Raw genomic sequence first — 20,003 nt, 5'->3', positions numbered from 1 at the left:
AAGAAATATAATGATAACGCTCCCTCATTTTCAGATGTTGGGAAGGTGGCCAAGAAAAAAACAAAGGCAAGCAAGAAAAAAAAGACCAAGGTTCCTAAGTTCGAGTTTACGCCTACTGTAGAGCCTGTATCACTTGCAGAAGATTCTGATTTGGGTGATAAAGCAGGTGATGCGGCGATTTCACAGGTAATGGAGATCGCTGATTTCTACAACACCGCTGAACTTAATGAAGCCTGTCGACGAGAAGAAGAGGAATGCGGGCTAGATTTAACCGATGACTTGACTCAATTAACGGATCGGCAGATTCCAGAGAGAATTTATAGCCCGGATGAAGTTGAAGAAGCTTACACAAAGCCCTCATTGAACGAGGAGCAGGAAAGTTTGGGAGGGGAAGTGCCTGACACTAGTGGTGCCCATGAGAAAGCTGAACATGTTGTTGAGAAGGGTAAGCCAGAAGCAACGAATAAGGTGGATGCGGATGTGGTAGGTCAGTCAACTGAAGATGGTTCATCTTCAGTTCAACTAACATTTATTTATTGCGATATTGAGAACGCGCTGCAAGGTTTGACAGATATTGGTGATGGTGGTGGTGAAGCGGCAGAGGGCTGCGTACAGAGAGGTGAGGATAAGTTTGTGCAGGGTATGGATATGGAGCTGGCTCAAGAACAGGGGCATGTTACTGGTGACGGGGAAGTGTCTAATTCAAAAGTAGCGAACAAGGTGGATTCGGATGTGGTAGTCCCGTCAATTGAAGATGGTTCATCTTCATTTCAGTTGAAATTTATAGCGACAGCTGATATTGATAACGCACTGAATAAGTTGTCGACAATGGGTGACAATGTGAAGTGGCACGGGGTGGTGCACCGAGAGAACAGGACGAGGCTGTGCAGGGCATTGATATGGAGCCACCTCAAGATCAGGGGTCCTGCCGTGGGCCCAAATCACTGGTGGTTGGACTAGTGCCTGGCGAGGATGTGGATTTTAGCGGTGCACTGACAGACCAGGACGAGCCTGTGCAGGGCATGAACATGGAGCCGCCTCAAGATCAGGGCCCCTACTGTTAGCGGTGCACCGGGAGTGGAACAACCCGTTGACCGACCCCAATTTAGTGGTACGAAAGTACTAGATGTTGAGCCTGGCGTTGTTTCGACCACGGACCGTGAAGATGCATCTCAAGAAGGGTTAAATAGTGGTAGTGGCATGGTCAACGAGCAAGGTGAACGCCCTACTGCACAACCCGCTTGTCCTGGTTCATTTCAGAATGATGACAAGCCCATGCATGTTGTAGAGGGAGTAGATAAGGTGGTTGTTGAAGCACCCTCCTCCGAGTTTAAGTTGCCGGAATTTCAGTGTACGTTTATATCTCTTTGCGAGAGCTAGCCGAGGCGATTAAGGGGTTCCGGGTGAGGAGTTTGGAACGACCGATGCGGCAGCCCTTCGAACCAAATTGTTCTGCGGATGGTCGGGAAATTTATGTCCCCCGGAGTAACCTGGATCAGCACCCTTTCCTATTTCATTCAACTGAGCCCTTACAGTGCATGAAAGTGGTCCCTGAGAATCTGACTTGCACCATGGATTGTGGGGAACCATGCCCGAGCCGGGCTTTGTTAATGTAGACCTGCAGCTGAATAAGAAATTATTTAGGAATGTTAATAAGGAAAGGAAATACGTCCTGGACTACGTATTTAACAAATCGGAAGCTTGGTTGAAAGGGTGAGTCGATTAATTTCTATGTCAAAAATATTAATACTTATATGTTGTCGTAATCATGTTCGCCTTTTATAATTTTTTCTTTTTTTGTAGGGAAGAATTGGCAGTATTTTCAGACTTTTTCTTCGTGTCATGGGAAGACATGTTAACCCTTGAACCTGGACAGGAAGTTATGTCTTCTGTAATCGATTGTTGGTGCCTACTAATCAATAAGATGATGTATGACCAAACCGCACTGCGATTCATCCTCTCGTTGTTTCTTCGGGCTTAGTCACACCGTATTTGTCCTATCCTCACTCAATGCAATTTGTATAGTTCCAATTTAATTGTAACGTAAGTGTCTAAATTTAATAGCGCCGCCCTTCGTTTAAACAGAGTGTTGCGCTGGATATTTGGAAAGCCAAGAAGAAAGGAATTGTTCTTGACAAAAAGGACAAAATCTGGGCTGGGTGGGATGCTTGGATTCAATCCTGTTTGTCTCCATTTCAACTTGGATCTGATATGGTAAGTGTAAATGTGACCTATTGTGAAATGTAAATGTCATCACACAAAAAGTGTATATGTGATTTACACAGAAAGTGTAAATGTCTGGATGTGATTAAGAAGAAAGTGTAAATGTCATGACATATGAAGCGTAAACGTGAGACATAGTGAACTATAAATGTCGTGAGATATTGTGAAGTGTAAATGTCATGACATATAAAGTGTAGATGTGATTAAGAAGAAAGTGTAAATGTCATGACATATGAAGTGTAAATGTGAGACATAGTGAAGTGTAAATGTCATGATGTATAGTGTAAATGTGATTATATAGAAAGTGTAAATGTGATGACATAGGGAGTGTAAATGTAACTAAATAGGAAGTGTAAATGTCAGCACATATAAAGTGTAAATGTGAATATATGGAAAGTGTAAATGTCATGACATAGGAAGTGTAAATGTGAGACATAGTGAAGTGTAAATGTCATGATGTATAGTGTAAATGTGATTATATAGAAAGTGTAAATGTGATGACATAGGGAGTGTAAAGGTGACTAAATAGGAAGTGTAAATGTCATGACATATAAAGTGTAAATGTGAATACTAAATGTCATGACATAGGGAGTATAAAAGTGAGACATAGTGAAGTGTAAATGTCATGATGTATAGTGTAAATATGATTATATAGAAAGTGTAAATGTGATGACATAGGGAGTGTAAAGGTGACTAAATAGGAAGTGTAAATGTCATGACATATAAAGTGTAAATGTGAATATATGGAAAGTCTAAATGTCATGACACAGGGAGTGTAAATGTGACGAATTATTGAAAGTGTAAATGTGAAATTTTACTGAGTGTAACTTTTATGTCTTTGTTGTCACATCCGCCAGGTGTTTATCCCGGTCCTATCTGGTAATAATGATCATTACAGCTGTGCATGCATAAACTTCGTATGTGAGCAGATAGAGTATTTGGACAATCGTCGCTACGACGATGATTTTGAGAAGCTTCCATATTTTGGAATTTCGCGTATTGCGGTAATAATTATAAATAGCATACCTTAATTTGTTCTTTAGTGTATATGTATTCTGGAATTGTAAACACTGTTTTTAAATTGACTATTTTTTTGAAATACCTTTTACAGTGTGATTTAATGGGCGAGTATCTGGAGTCTAAAGGGTATGTCAGAGGTTCAAAGGTCGCCGGGTTTAAATTTGTCAATGTCTAATTTAAATGGCAAGGTAGGGGGTATTCTGCGTTTGATTGCGGGGTGTACATGATGATACACATGCTGCTTTTCAATGGGAAGCTCTTTGACTGCGCCTTAGGTGAGATGGACGTTATCAACCTCATCCGGGCTGAAGTGGTGTCGATCCATATCCTGAGTGACCATAAAAAAGTGAGGGAGAGCGTTCAAGCAAGGATAACCCAATTCAGGCAAAAGTATCGTCAAGGTCTGAATTCGGTCTCCAAAGCTGCACAGAAGCGGAGTCTGAACGATGTGTAATACTACGGTTTTATGAGTCTCTGGGTACTCTATCGAGTAGGCCTTACTCTGTCGAGTAAGGGTGTTTTGCTTCTTTTTTTAAAATAGTTTCTGACCTGTAGGGTACTCTATCAAGTAGCCTTAGGTACTCGATAGAGTAGCCGGGTACTCTATCGAGTAGCCTTAGGTACTCGATAGAGTAGCCGGGTACTCTATCGAGTAGCCTTAGGTACTCGATAGAGTAGCCGACACTCGATCGAGTATGCCAGTTACTCGATCGAGTAGCCGGTTTACGGGTGATGTTTTGTCGGGTTTTGTTAATAACACGGATTAATATATATAAATCTTTCCGTCATCTTTACAACACACTTTTACAAACCTAATCACATTGAAAAGAGATTCAAGTTACGTTCTTCGCATTCATCCGTGTTACTGACAAATCCCGGAGCTTGAGAGGTCGGATTCCATCGTTCTTTATACCTGTGTGATCCTTGCGTCGAGGGTAAGATCTACATACCAATTTTATACTCTTTCGTTAAGTTTCGTTAAACCCTAATTTTGGGATTGGGGGTTTTTGTTATGTTTCTTGATTGGTATCAATTGCATGATTATATGTTAGGAGGAGGATTCGTAGGAGAGGAATTTTGATACAGCTGTTGAGACCGTCGATTGTGTTGTTGTTCCGTAGGGTTTCCTACCGATTATTACTTACATGTGGTGTGGTGTTGTCTTTGTAATTAGTATAATTGATTGATTCAGACGATGTTGTGATTGTGATTGTGATTGGTTGTCTGTGGTTCTCGAGATGCGTTCTCGGCTGAGTGGAGTCACTTGCGGGAGTGGCTTCACGCCCTAGTTTTGCCCTTCGTGGAACCCGCCACGGAAGGGGATGTGCACATTAATGGGACAGGTTATCGCTCGGTATGATGAGCGGGGCTTAGGTGGGAACAGGCTGCGGTCCCCTGCGCGGTGGTCCGGTGGACGATCGGTGACGGAGATGGAGTGGAGTGCTTGATTGTGTATGATTGCTTGAGCCGTGTTGGTTCTTTATCTTTTGTTGATTATATAACTTGTGTAAATAGTACCGACCCGTTTAAATGTTTTAAAAACTCGTGGTGATCCATTCGGGGTGGTGAGCGATTATTGAGCGGTGTGTGATATGACGCGTATGGGATAGATGGGATGAGTCATCACGTGGCGCTTAGAAGTCTTCACCGTGTCGACGGTGTTTTATAGCTTTGATAGTTTTAGCAGTAAACCGTCTGAGAATGTATTTCAGTTTATCAGTTTTGGTTTTGATCATGTAATCACTTAAACTATTTACTTTTAAGTTTGTTTCGTTATTGTCTTATGATTATCATTGCGTCGGGAAACCGAGATGGTAACATCCTTATACGTGGGTGGTCCTGGTAAGGCACTTGGAGTATGGGGGTGTTACAAAATGGTATTAGAGCGACGATCCTGAAACCTGTAACCAATGAATCTAATGAATATAGGGAGTCAATTAAAATGAACCCGGGGTAAAGGTTGTAGGAGCTAATGCAAAGGCTTGGGAGACGTCCTAAAGTCGCGAACTTGCCCTACAATTTTGAACCGGTCACCATGGGATATGAGTCGGGATCGCTATGTGTTTATCTTGTGAATTGTGTACCTATATGGTGATGTGTGGCATGAATCAGTGGATGTATGTATGTGGAGAATGGGAATGTGTAGAAAAGATGGTAATGATATGATTTCGTAAGTTATTGATTGAAAGCATGATAGTTGTTTTTACGATATGGCATTATAGAGATACGGAAAGAAAATTTGTTTGATTGGAGTTATACATAGAGTTATGTATACATATATGTTGTTGGTAGTGTTGTACGAGTTTATATAGCTGAAAGTTTGAGTAAGAGCATGAATAATTGGTGGAAAAGATGATAAGTGTTGCATGATAATATGATAATTTTTTTTTTTTAAGCATGTTGTATGATGGAAGAGATGTTATAATTTTGTTATGCTAGTAACATGTGAATATGATACTTGATGTCATATAATTGTAATTTTGTTTACGTAAAGTTATATAATAAAAACTTGTGGGTAATATGTGATTGGTAAGTTGAATGATATATGTGCATCGAGTTATTTGTTGCTTGGCTTTTGAAGATAGTAACATATGACTAGGAATACTGGTTTGATGAGTTTTGGATTGGTTTTGTTTGCTTGGTTGTTGTCTAAGTTGTTTGGAAGTAAAATTCAAATAGTTTTGTCGTTTGATTACAGCAAAGTTGTCTTTAAACTGTTATAACTTGAGATGCATAAATGATTTTAATGTGATTCCACTTGGAGGTGATAGCTTGTCCTTTTACGATTCAACGATAGGTCACTCTCCCAAAACGACCAAGAAATGAGTGAGTTATGACTGTTTTACGAAAACTGGACAGTGCTGAAAAATGCGTAGGTACTCGATCGAGTAGGGGGGACTCGATCGAGTACGTCAGTTACTCGATCGAGTAGCACTGGTGATTTTTTTTACGTGCTTCTGATCTTCACCTACTCGATCGAGTAAGTCACTTACTCGATCGAGTGGCCTGTACTCGATCTAGTGACCCCTGTTTTGGGTCATATGCTTATCTTTTGAATTCGTTGCATGTTATATTTAATTCAAAGTGGTTATTTTGCTTCTTTATGCATTGTTTTACTTGTACGTTGGTCTTGACGCGTAAGTTACCCAATCTAGTGGTGTAGCGAGTGGCACCTGTGGTGAGTATGAGTTCGATGGGAGGACATGAGTTATACGTGGTTGTGATAGATAGTGGAAAAAGAAAAGGAAGATCCTTATAGCTTAATTGAGACATGGAGCATGTTTTCTAAGATGAAATGAGATGAGTGATATGGTTGTGTGTTGAGTAACGTAAAAGTAAGTGAATGTGGGCAAGGGATGATGTGAGTTTATGGAACGTGAGAATGAAAAGATTGAAATGAGGGACGCAAATAGTGGCATCTTGAGATGTGTAAAGAATCATGGAGGGGGATGGTTAGGAGTCGTGTGGGTTAAGAATATACATAGTGAAAGTTCGTTTTAAAAATGTGAGAAGAGTAGTATATAGTGAACTTTGTGGAGACATGTCGCGAGGTGGATTTGTAAACAGTGAATGAGTTTGGGAGATTTGGTTTATTAAGAGATGAAACTACTGTGTGATTTCTTTGGGCAATTAGCGGTATGAAAGGAATTTTGATTTCTAGAGATGTAATTGTTGAACAGTAAACGTTGATTCTATGGAAGGATTAGTGGCAAGGGTGATTGATGACATAATAAGAGAATATTTGTGACAAGAAAGAGTGAGATGATATCGATATGAAATAATTAGATGTGAGTTTTGGAGCGGAGAAAGTAAACAACTAAAGAGTTAGGTAGAAGTGATAAGGAGTTGAATGGTTAATTGATTCTGTCGAGTGTACAAGAAAAGAATGAGGGGAGCAAAACTAGGAAAATGTTGACCGGAGTTATGTGACATAAATGTAAGGAATCGTCGAGATGTATGATACTATCAAGAGTAAGTAAGTTAGTGATTATACAGAAATTTCAGGACAACATGATTAATCATGAGTTTCGAGGAATTAAGGGAGTAAGAAGTTGGTGGAGAATTTGCACGATAATAGATAACTGGTGGAGGGTTAGATGAAAATACAAGTAAGATAGTATTGGGAATGATGTGGATGTAATTTTGTTGGTGAATTTGATGATAGTTATTTGGAATGTTAACCGAAGATAGGAAAGAAATCGTGATGTTTAGAGATGAGTGAAAGAGGTTTGATGTCCGGACAGTGGTGGTGTTATGGTTTGTGACTAATGGTTAAGAGTGATGGTATATTAGAAAGGTAGCAATTCAAAAGAGGTTGATTTGGTAGGGACCTGATTGTTGTGTATAGTTGTGAGAAGGTATCAGATGTGGTTAGATGAGGCGGATGCTAATAGTTGAATAGTAATGGTATGGTTATACTTGACAAGAAGTGATGGTTGTGCGAATAGGGGAAAATGTTATGAGGGGCATATGAGTTAAGCTCAGGCGGCAGGTAACCTATCTGAGTGGTAACTCACGTGATCAGGATTAACTGGTTGGATGTGATTACGGGTCTATGATGTGTATAAATGTTTGTGTGAGGTTTTGATCTCACAAGAAGTGGTATAGTGTGATTATTATAAAGTCATATTGGAATGTTCTGTAATGCATGTTGGGTACGCTAATCTAATTGAATGGTATTCAAAAAGGTAATAATTCGAGTGATCTGGCGTGACTGGTTATGCTTGTATGTATTCATGATACATGTTAATCTGTGATATGGTAAGGGGATGATATTCATAAGGTTATCTGTTTAATTCATACAATATGTTGCGATGTGATTTAGTAAAGTGGATTTGAATAAGTTTTTCTTGTCTGAGAAGTTATTTTGAGTCAGTGTTTGTGGGAATTGTATGTAGCTGTGATGTCTATCGATGTGGTTGTGGTGCCTCGGGTGGTGATCCGGGCACGGTGTTTAGTATTGTGATGCGGGTATTTTCGCACTGTGGTGTGGCTGTTGGTGGCGGTGTTGCGATGCCGTCACCGGTTGTGGTGGAGTAGGCGGGATGATTATGATTCGAGTTTCGAAAGTTCATACCAGTCATACATAGATTGTTGTTTTGTTTGATGTTGCTTCCTGTGAGTTCCAGTTTGTACAGATAGACAGTTGTCTTGTTTATTGATGTTTCTTACCAGTTAAGTCTTGGTATGTGGGTAGAGTATGATATAAATAGAGTTGTATATGTTTTCGTTGTTGTCAAGGTATAGTGATATTCCGTTGATGGGACACGGTTGTGAGAAGTTGTTACAGTAATTTTGATCTTGTTCTAGATAAGGCTTTAGTGGACATGGTAATGGCAAGTGATTCGTAAAACATGTGTGGTAATGATCTGATATATGCAGGTGGTTCATAATCCTTTGTTGAGACAGTGAGTGTAGGGTGTTGGGAATTAGGGTCATGTTAAGTTTTGTATGAGTTTTGCGGTAATAAAGAAAGGAACTTGAGGATCTAGTGTGAGTGTACGTAACAAGTGTGGATCGCGAGTTATGCTTTTGGCGATAAGAGTTTTATATAGTTTATATAGAGAGGTGTGTCATGTTGCGGTAATAGGGAACAAGTGAAGTTTTGGGTTAAGTTAAGGATTTTGTGGTATATGTTAGGTGGTGTGACGAGTGAAGTGAAGTATGAGAGTTGTTTAAGTAAGAGAGCCTTGGATATGTGCATGGCGAGTGTTTAGGTTCTAGGTGGTTATCTTTGACATGCGGTGGTGATGAGGATAATGAAAATATATATCTAGGATTTAGTATTAGTGAGTTACGAGGACGTAACATTTATCTTAAGAGGAGTAGGATGCGATAAAAGAGATTTTGATGGTTGTACATATGGTAGTATATTTGGAAGTAGAGTGTTGGTGTAGCATAAGGTATGGATTTGTATATGTTGTGGTTGATAGTGTTAAAAGGTCATGGACGTGCTTGTAGTAGTTCGATGTTAGGAATGCGAGAATACTTCGATAGTGTTGACAGTTGGATGATGAGGTTATGAGTGTGAGTAAACTTCGAGGACGATGTTCCTTTTAAGGGTGGTAGAATGTAACATTCGGTTTGATGTTTATGTAGTTGGTTATGTATGGAGTTAGTGTCGGGAGAGTTTATGATGTAGTTGATACGACATCGTGAGCGAGGTGTGGAGGTAGGAATAGTTGGTAGAGTTGGTGTTAAGAGTTCATGGTTTCATATTTTGTAAGTTGGGGTTTTGTTTTGAGTTCTTAGTAGCTTTGTTGCGTCTTGACCGAGTTAGTATGTTTGTTTTTATGTATGGGTTGAACTTCGGGGACGAAGTTCTTTTTAAGGAGGGAAGACTGTAATACTACGGTTTTATGAGTCTCTGGGTACTCTATCGAGTAGGCCTTACTCTGTCGAGTAAGGGTGTTTTGCTTTTTTTTTAAAATAGTTTCGACACATGGGTACTCTATCAAGTAGCCTTAGGTACTCGATAGAAATGGTGGGTACTCTATCGAGTAGCCTTAGGTACTCGATAGAGTAGGCGGGTACTCTATCGAGTAGCCTTAGGTACTCGATAGAGTAGCCGACACTCGATCGAGTATGTCAGTTACTCGATCGAGTAGCCGGTTTACGGGTGATGTTTTGTCGGGTTTTGTTAATAACACGGATTAATATATATAAATCTTTCCGTCATCTTTACAACACACTTTTACAAACCTAATCACATTGAAAAGAGATTCAAGTTACGTTCTTCGCATTCATCCGTGTTACTGACAAATCCCGGAGCTTGAGAGGTCGGATTCCATCGTTCTTTATACATGTGTGATCCTTGCGTTGAGGGTAAGATCTACATACCAATTTTATAGTCTTTCGTTAAGTTTCGTTAAACCCTAATTTTGGGATTGGGGGTTTTTGTTATGTTTCTTGATTGGTAGCAATTTCATGATTATATGTTAGGAGGAGGATTCGTAGGAGAGGAATTTTGATACAGCTGTTGAGACCGTCTGATTGTGTTGCTGTTCCAGGTAGGGTTTCCCTACTCAGTATTACTTACATGTGGTGTGGTGTTGTGCTGTAATTAGTATAATTGATTGATTTAGACGATGTTGTGATTGTGATTGTGATTGTTTGTCTGTGTTTCTCGAGATGCGTTCTCGGCTGAGTGGAGTCACTTGCGGGAGTGGCTTCACGCCCTAGTTTCGCCCTTCGTGGAACCCGCCACGGAAGGGGATGTGCACATTAATGGGACAGGGTTATCGCTCGGTATGATGAGCGGGGCTTAGGTGGGAACAGTGCGGTCCCCCATCGGTGGGTCGGTCCAGTGGACAGTCGGTGACGGAGATGGAGTGGAGTGCTTGATTGTGTATGATTGCTTGAGTTTGTGTTGTTGGTTTGTCTTGTTGATTATATAACTTGTGTAAATAGTATTGACCCCGTTTAAATGTTTTAAAAACTGTGGTGATCCATTCGGGGTGGTGAGCAGTTATTGAGCAGGTATGATATGACGCGTATGGGATAGCTGGGATGAGTCATCACGTGGCCGTTAGAAGTCTTCCGCTGTGTCAGACGGTGTTTTATAGCTTTGATAGTTTTAGCAGTAAACCGTTTGAGAATGTTGTATTTCAGTTTATCAGTTTTGGTTTTGATCATGTAATCACTTAAAATGGGGGTGTTACACGATGAGGAAGAGATTACGTACAGTAAACGGCCCCGTGTTGTAGACCCACCTCCTAAACGCGTAGAAGGAAGCCCTGTGGTTAATCCTGTAGCCATACCAGCGGAAAGCAGCCCCGTTGTTGTTCAAGCGTCAGTGTAGTCTTCAGGTAGCCAACCTTTGTCAGCCGTAAGGAGCCGTCCCCGGGGTGGGGGGGATGGCTTGGGATGCTCAATTGACTGTGGAGCTACTGGTACGCAGACTATTATTGTCTCGACCTTCTTACGGAACAATCAAACTTTGGTCATGTGTATTCGAACACGTCGAAAGCAAGCGGTGGACTATTGCTTGTTACGACTACAACTTTGAATATTCGTTAGTATCTCTCAGACTCTTATAACAGGGCCAATTAGTTACGATATTTAATTTGTAACTATTTCTCAATTTCTTACTACTATACGTGTGTTTCATTGCAGCGAATCAATCTCTTGGTACAAATAGGGCATGCCGCGCTTACGCCGGTCCAGCATCATGTCCATGCTTCCTGAGGTTGTAATGTCGCCTGTTGTCATTGAGTCCTGGGCTGTTTTTCTGAACCATTTGGAGTCTGCTGAATACTTACTTCCTAAGATGGCCTTCTTTGGGATACGTCATATGGTACCCACCCCCCACCCCCCCCCGCTAAAAGTTATACATTATTTTTACTTTTATTATGCAGGCTCACTCACTTCTCTGAACAGGAATGTATCATGCAGCTTTTGGATATACGTGAAGCAGGCTCACAGTCTAATGACATCACTGATCGGCTGTATCACATTTGGGATACCTTCATCCAGGACTGTGATAAAACTTTCAACCTGAATGCCGAGTTTATCTTCGTACCTGTCAACATTGGTGGGCACTTTACATCCGTATGTATAAATTTTGGATAATAAACTGTTGATCTCCTTGACTACCAACATCATGCCAACTCGGATCAGTCTGAAATGTGCAATGTTACTCGCCAAGTGGTAAGTCTGATGCCAATAAATCATTTTCGAAGAAATGAACAATAGATGGTTTATTTAGTTGTTAGTGCTTTAATGGCAGGCATCAGCTGTTAGCGATTATTTGGATGTCAGAACGGACAAGGGATACGAGATTACTAGCTTTGAGCATCGACAAATCCCGTTCAGGCGCCAAACACCCCTTCCTAACATAACAGAATCATGGATTTTCTGTATGATGTATATGTTGATGTATGAGGGTCAACCTTTTGAGCATCCAGACTTGGAGAGGAAGAGAAATCGACGGTACTTGGTAGTCAAGTTGGTGGCGACGCTTGTTCTAGCTGACATAAATGTTAACAGAGACGTTTTTGAAGCAAAGTTGAATGGGTTTATCGCTGGAAAAGAAGATTTATGGGCCAAGTTACAAAAGAAGCGCAAAATTAAGGTTGTGTTATCGAAAAAGTAAACAATTTGTGGACATATTTTTGATTGAAATTTATTTTGTTTGGCAATGTTGAAGTTAGAAAAGAATTTTTGTATTTTGGTTGGCAATGTTTACAGAAATGTGTAATTTTTAAATTGCAAGTGTAATCATTACAGTAATGAAGTGTAATGGTAAATTACACTAATGAAGTGTAATGGTTGACTATTTTTTGGCAGTTATAATCATAGTTTTTTCAAAGTGTAAATGTGACTAAATTGCAAGTGTAACTGTTAACACACTTGTAATTTAGTAACATTTACACTTTAAGTGTAACTGTTAACACACTTAAAGTGTAAATGTTAACACTGAAATTGAAGAATTTTTTCAAAGTGTAAATGTGAATAAATTGCAAGTGTAACTGTTAACACACTTGCAATTTAGTCACATTTACACTTTAAGTGTAACTGTTAACACACTTAAAGTGTAAATGTTAACACTGACAGTGTCAACTTTATCATACTGAAAGTGTGAATGTAAACACACTGAAATTGAATTTCAGTGTAAATGTGGTGACATGGGAAGTGTAAATGTGGTGACATGGCAAGTGTAAATGTTAACACCAGTTACTTGAAAATAAGTGTAACTGTTACTTGAAATAACATAAGTAATCCAAAATAAGTTCAAGTAACACAATGTTTGGCTATCTAATAAAACAGAGAGATTTTGGTCTTATGACAGTGTAACTCAAACGTTGGTGTTACTAAAAGTTACACCAACTGCAGTTCAAAGTTACGCTGCCATGAGACCAATTCCTAATCGCTCGCTCCATTTATAGCACATCAAAGTTTTAAGTTACACACTCAAAATATATAGAGCAACATTTGTCACTGATCTGACGTCTATTCTTGTTCTGATTCCAGCTCTTCCTCCTCCTCTCCTTCATCCTCTTCTGGTTCAGACGACCCTTCGCACAATGGCGTGTGTGCTGAGAAAGGGTCAGGGTAGTTCCTCTTGTCGTGATTTGTCATTCTCTTGCAATTCTTACACTTACGTTTGGGTTTCCTAGCCAACACCATTGCTTTTGTTTTGGCTGACAGCAATCTTTTTCCGGTACCCTTGTTTTTCGAATTCTTTGGTGGCAATATCGTCACTACCTCACATGCCGTACAATTCAGAAATTTCTCCATTTGTTGATTTTTATTCAACACTTCCCCTAATGGTGACAAAATGATTTTTAAATGCCCTAATTACAAATGTGGAAAAGTCACAACATCAGCTACTCCTTTGTCTCGAAGGAGCCCTACAGCTTCATGAACTTCTGACCACATTATTGACGTTGCAATTTGTTTTTCATCGATGACTTGCATGTTTTCTGTCCCTTCACCATTAGTATTGAAAATCCTTAATCGGAGATACTCTTTCATCCATCTATTTACAACATAATCTTCTGGTATAGTCTTTATCTCACTTGCTGAAAAAATCCATATTATATGGCGGCATAGGATTCCGGTTCTTTCAAACATCGTACAATTGCAGCTTGCTTTACGTGTACCTGTGTCATCAGTTAAAGCTAGCATGTAAGTGTGAATGTTAAAAATAGTGTCACTGATGTAAAGTGTAAATGTCATGAATTGTAAAGTGTAAATGTTAAGTTATTAGAAGTGTAAATGTAAATTAATAGGAAGTGTTAATGTCATAAACTGTAAAGTGTAAATGTTAAGTTATTAGAAGTGTAAATGTTACGTCATATGAATTTAAATGAGATAAAAATAGAAAGTGTAAATGTCATATGATGTAAAGTGTAAATGTCATGAACTGTAAAGTGTAAATGTCATGAAGTGGAAAAGTGTAAATGTTAAGGTATAGGAAGTGTAAATGTCGTATGATGTAAAGTGTAAATGTCATGAATTGTAAAGTGTAAATGTTAAGTTATTAGAAGTGTAAATGTAAACTAATAGAAAGTGTAAATGTCATAAACTGTAAAGTGTAAATGTTAAGTTACTAGAAGTGTAAATGTTAAGTTGTAGGAATTTAAATGAGATAAAAACAGAAAGTGTAAATGTCATATGATGTAAAGTGTAAATGTCATGAACTGTAAAGTGTAAATGTCATGAAGTGGAAAAGTGTAAATGTTAAGGTATATGAAGTGTAAATGTAATATCATTGAAAGTGTAAATGTCATATAATCTAAAGTGTAAATGTCATGAAGTGGAAAAGTGTAAATGTTAAGGTATAGGAAGTGTAAATGTCATATGATGTAAAGTGTAAATGTCATGAACTGTAAAGTGTAAATGTTAAGTTATTAGAAGTGTAAAGTGTAAATGTTAAGTTATTAGAAGTGTAAAAGTTAAGTTATAGGAATTTAAATGAGATAAAAACAGAAAGTGTAAATGTTATATGATGTAAAGTGTAAATGTCATGAACTGTAAAGTGTAAATGTCACGAAGTGGAAAAGTGTAAATGTTAAGGTATATGAAGTGTAAATGTAATATCATTGAAAGTGTAAATGTCATATAATCTAAAGTGTAAATGTCATGAACTGTAAGGTGTAAATGTCATGAACTGTAAATTGTAAATGTTAAGTTATTAGAAGTGTAAATGTTAAGTTATAGGAATTTAAATGAGATTAAAACCGAAAGTGTAAATGTCATATGATGTAAAGTGTAAATGTCATGAACTGTAAAATGTAAATGTCATGAAGTGGAAAAGTGTAAATGTTAAGGTATAGGAAGTGTAAATGTCATTTGATGTAAAGTGTAAATGTCATGAATTGTAAAGTGTAAATGTCATGAAGTGGAAAAGTGTAAATGTTAAGGTATAGGAAGTGTAAATGTCATATGATGTAAAGTGTAAATGTCATGAATTGTAAAGTGTAAATGTTAAGTTATTATATGTGTAAATGTAAACTAATAGGAAGTGTAAATGTCATGAACTGTAAAGTGTAAATGTTAAGTTATTAGAAGTGTAAATTTTAAGTTATAGGAATTTAAATGAGATAAAAACAGAAAGTGTAAATGTCATATGATGTAAAGTGTAAATGTCATGAACTGGAAAAGTGTAAATGTTATGAACTGGAAAAGTGTAAATGTTAAGGTATAGGAAATGTAAACTACCTGGACTGTATGCAACTTTAAAGTTCTTCTTTCTGGATGAATCTTTGACAGTAGTTACCTCTAGCTCGCCTCTCTCAGTGAAACCTCCTGTTTTAAATGTATCAATTGAGAAGATGGCTTCTTCTTTGAATTTCTGGAAAGCTGAATAGGTGTACACCTTTGCAACATGAATCTCTAATGCCAGATGTGTTGACGCCGCTGCGGATGAGTGCTTATCCATGTTGTCAAGCTTCTTCTGTGTATGTCTTTGTTGGTCCATAGCGCTCTCAAAACGCATCCAAAACTCAACTAATGTTCCTGACTTATACTCAAACCTCTTGAAAAAGCTATTTTCGCTCTCCGATCTTTGAGTCGTCCTTATAATCGATGCCATCCTCAAGTCTCTGCAATTCGCCATCACCCACTGTCCCCTTATAGCATACGTATCTGCAAACCAATCATTTACGCCAACACCATGATCTTCAATTCTTTGCTCCCAGATACCATCAAATTATGCTGCCTCAAGCTCATCATCCCATGTAATGTCATTAATTTTACACATGAAGTCATTATAATCACTCCTAGAGACACCAAACTTACTGGGCATTTTGTTCATTATATGGCACAGGCACATACAGAACCGATAGCGCTCTGTTTTGAAAACAAGAGGGACAGATTTGATAATACCTGGGTCCTGATTTGTAATTATGTACACGGGTTCCTTACCCCCCATTGCTTGTAAAAACCGGCTGAAAAACCAATTAAACGCCTCATAATCTTCCCTTGCAATTAGAGCCCCACAGAACGTCACAGATCTTTTATGGTGGTCAACACCTGTGAATGGTGTGAATACCATAGAATACTTATTGGTGGAGTAAGTTGGGTCGAATGACACTGCATCACCAAAATTTTTGTAATTATCTCGGGCAGTACCGTCCGCCCATATGGCCCTACGTAGGCTGCCATCATCGTCAAGGTCATAGTCAAAGTAGAAACCTATTCTTGTTTGAGTTATTTCCTTGAAATGGTCAACAAACAACGGACCATCCCGTTCGTGAATGAAACATTTTTCATCCTTATGGAAGTTTTTAAAATCATTTAAGCTTGCTCCAATGTTTTCGAATCCATTCACTTGTTCTTTGCAGATTATGTATGTCTTTGTTGCTCCTATCTTCAGCTTCCAATCAATCATTAACAGATACGTCATATAAATATAACATGAATGGAATTATTTATTTAGTATAGAGAGTGATTATATATTATAAACCCTTGAGTTCGAAACAATTATCATCTTGTGATAATCTGTTATGTTACGCGACAATTTCTGGAACTCTCTGTCCTTAAGTGAGATAAGCTCGTGTTTATGACCCTCGTGGAACCGGTCAATTAATAAAAGACCATTCTTCATATATAGTCGTATCCTTGCTTTACACCCCACTCTAGTGACCCGGAATATCCTCTGTGACTTCTCCCCAACCAGTCCGTTATCCCGATCTTTACTGGGCGTCTTGTGAGCGAAACCTTCTCGATTGCAGACGACGAGCTTTGACTTGATCTCACCGCCACGCCATTTTTTTTGTGTACCTACGTACATCAAACCCACAAGCAATGGCGTATATCTTATAAAAAGTCACCGCGTCCTCAACCCCCCCAAACTCCTGGCCGATGTACGGTGTAAACCTCTTCTCGACCTCCCTACACAACTCCTGCCTGTCAGGTTGAACTCCATTCTGTTTTAGCAAGTCTGTAAATGTGCACAGAGTGTAAGTGTAAATGTTAATGTCATCAGATATGAAGTGTAAGTATAAATGTCCATAGAGTTTAAGCGTAAATGTCATCAGATATGAAGTGTAAGTGTAAACGTAAGTCTAACTAAAGTGTAAATGTAAAGGGAATGTTCCATAAATGTAAATATTCCAAAAGTGTAAATGTCCAAATTATGAAGTCCCAAAAGTTTAAGTGCAAATGTAAACATCCAAAAGTGTAAGTGTAAATGTCAGCAGAAACGAAGTGTAAATGTGCTGTTCTGAAAGTGTAAATGTCAGCAAAAGTGTAAATGTTGTCAGAATGCTAACTCACATAAAAAATATAACAATAAAAATGCAAAGGTGGCTATAACAATTAAAAAGTGTAAATGTAAAACTACACCAAAAGTGTAAGTGTAAATGTCAGCAGAAATGCAGTGTAAATGTGATGGTGTAAAAGTGTAAATGTCAGCAAAAGTGTAAATGTTGTCAGAATGCTAACTCAAATTAAAACTATAATAATAACAATTAAAAGGTGACTATAACAATTAAAAAGTGTAAATGTAAAACTATTGCAAAAGTAAACATCCAAAAGTGTAAGTGTAAATGTCAGCAGAAATGCAGTGTAAATGTGATGCTTTAAAAGTGTAAATGTCAACAAAAGTGTAAATGTTGTCACAATGCTAACTCAAATTAAAACTATAATAATAACAATTAAAATGTGACTATAACAATTAAAAAGTGTAAATGTAAAACAATAGCAAAAGTAAACATCCAAATGTGTAAGTGTAAATGTCAGCAGAAATGCAGTGTAAATGTGATGGTTTAAAAGTGTAAATGTCAGCAAAAGTGTAAATGTTGTCAGAATGCTAACTCAAATTAATGCTATAATAATAACAATTAAAAGGTGACTATAACAATTAAAAAGTGTAAATGTAAAATTATAGCAAAAGTGTTCATGTAAATGTTGTCAGAATGCGTTGATACTACTCAAAACTCAAATTAATGAAAACCCAGCATGGAGATTTACTTCTAACAATCTTCATTTCAAACCCAGTAACAAATAATAATTACAAGAATGAACAAATTCGATGACATGCAAATTTTATCATGACCTTATCCATCCTATTCAATTGAAAATATTAAAACGTGACTGAAAACAATGAATAAAATGAAGAAATACCATTGATGTCATCTATTATTTGCATGTTTACGCTGATTTGCAAGATTTAGAGAGAAGTTTAGCTGAAAACTTCGTTTTTAGAAGGAAGAACCCAGTTTTAGAGAGAAGAAAAGAGAAGAAAGAAAGAATCCAGTTGGAAATAAGTGTGTTAAGGAAGGAAGAATGTGGGAGTGTAAACATAGTACAAAGGATATATCCTTTTGTCCGCCAGTTTTGATCATTGGGAAGGACAATTTGCAGGAAATGTTGTCCTCTTTCCTACCCAAACTTTTCCATTTTTTTTGGCCTATATTTTGTAAAAAATCTCCACCTTAGATGTTGTCCATCTAAGGGTCCTTATAAGGACTTAAGGACTCAAATGAAGTAAGGGACCCTATTTTTATAGTCAGGGTGATCAATCCAGCAGTTAAGGAACTTAAACTGCTTTTTAGGAGGAGGATCCCCAGAAAAATACAATAAGGCAGGACTGTGATCAGAAACAGTGGGAGCAGGGAAACTAGCATAGGTCCGAGTGAAGGATAGAAGCCAGTCAGCATTTGTGAGGACTCTATCAAGCTTGGAGTAGACTCTGGTAGGCAACTCATGCTTATTAAACCAGGTGAACTCACATCCATTACCAGGCAAATCATGAAGACCACACCTCTCAAGACAAGAATTAAACTCAGTAATGTCATTCAAGTCAGGGGGAGTGTTGCTAATTTTCTCCTGAGCATCTCTAATGATATTGAAATCCCTCATGGAGACCCAAGCTCCTACAGTAGCAGCATGCTTAACCGAAGAATCCTAAAGTTTCCTCCTATGGACAGCACTATTACTACCATAAACCACAGACAAGTGGAATTTCCTTCCAGAAACCAAATGATGGACAAAGCAATGCACAACCTGTGACTCAGCCTGGATAATAGACAAATTCAAAGTGGAAGGATTCCAAAGAAGCCATATCCTACCATTGTGATGACAACTGTAATTACAGTAGTGATGATAACCACCAAATTTATTATGCAAGATCCTGGTAGACTTATTATGCTTAACCCTAGTTTCAAGCAATCCAAGGACATCTATTTTTGTGTTTTTCAGAAACTTGACCACCTTTAAATGCTTTGTCAATTTATTGAACCCACGAATATTCCAAGTAGATAAAATCATTGAGGGGGTAAATCAGGAGGATCCTCCACTATTTGGGTATCAGCCATATGAGTAACCAAAACAGAATACTTGTTAGGGGAGACAAGGTCCTCAGCAGGAAGAACATGCATATCCTGGACAGCAACACTACCATTCTTAGGGCTGTGCCTTCCCTGACAAGGATTAGACCCTAGCACATGGCTTCCTGAGTGCATTACAGCTTTCCTAAGAGAAGGAGACTTAGCCTTGCCCAGGTCAGGAGAGCCTAGCCTCAGGCATTCTGAGCCCACCTGACCAGACAAATCTAAGGACACTTCACCAGAGGATGCTATGGTACCACCTAACTCATGGCATTCTGAGGTAACTACCTTATCAGGGGGAGAAACCCTAGGAGCAGCAGCTGGGACAGGCCTATAAACCTGCTTACTCCCTTTAGCTGGGGCCACCTTAGGGACAACAACAGGTTCAGGAGCCTGAGTGGCCTTATCCTTCTCCACAACAGGCCTATTCAGCTTACAAGAAGCTTCTAAGTGACCCAATTTGTGACAAGTTTTGCAGTAATA

General features: G+C 38.5%; 1 protein-coding gene across 1 annotated transcript; it reads right to left on the bottom strand.

Moving 5' to 3' along the window:
* Window positions 1-13,542: 13,542 nt before the first annotated feature.
* Window positions 13,543-15,805, bottom strand: LOC141629165 (protein FAR1-RELATED SEQUENCE 9-like). The gene is made up of 2 exons (XM_074442210.1): window positions 15,409-15,805; window positions 13,543-13,865 (listed from the first exon to the last, which is right to left on the bottom strand). The coding sequence occupies exons 1-2, from the start codon at window positions 15,803-15,805 to the stop codon at window positions 13,543-13,545; spliced, it is 720 nt and encodes a 239-aa protein (XP_074298311.1).
* Window positions 15,806-20,003: the final 4,198 nt, after the last annotated feature.

This window comes from Silene latifolia, chromosome Y, assembly GCF_048544455.1.
Source record: "Silene latifolia isolate original U9 population chromosome Y, ASM4854445v1, whole genome shotgun sequence".
Taxonomy (NCBI): domain Eukaryota; kingdom Viridiplantae; phylum Streptophyta; class Magnoliopsida; order Caryophyllales; family Caryophyllaceae; genus Silene; species Silene latifolia.
The sequence above is the reverse complement of the archived record's forward strand: the minus strand, read 5'-3'. Positions and strand labels throughout refer to the sequence as shown.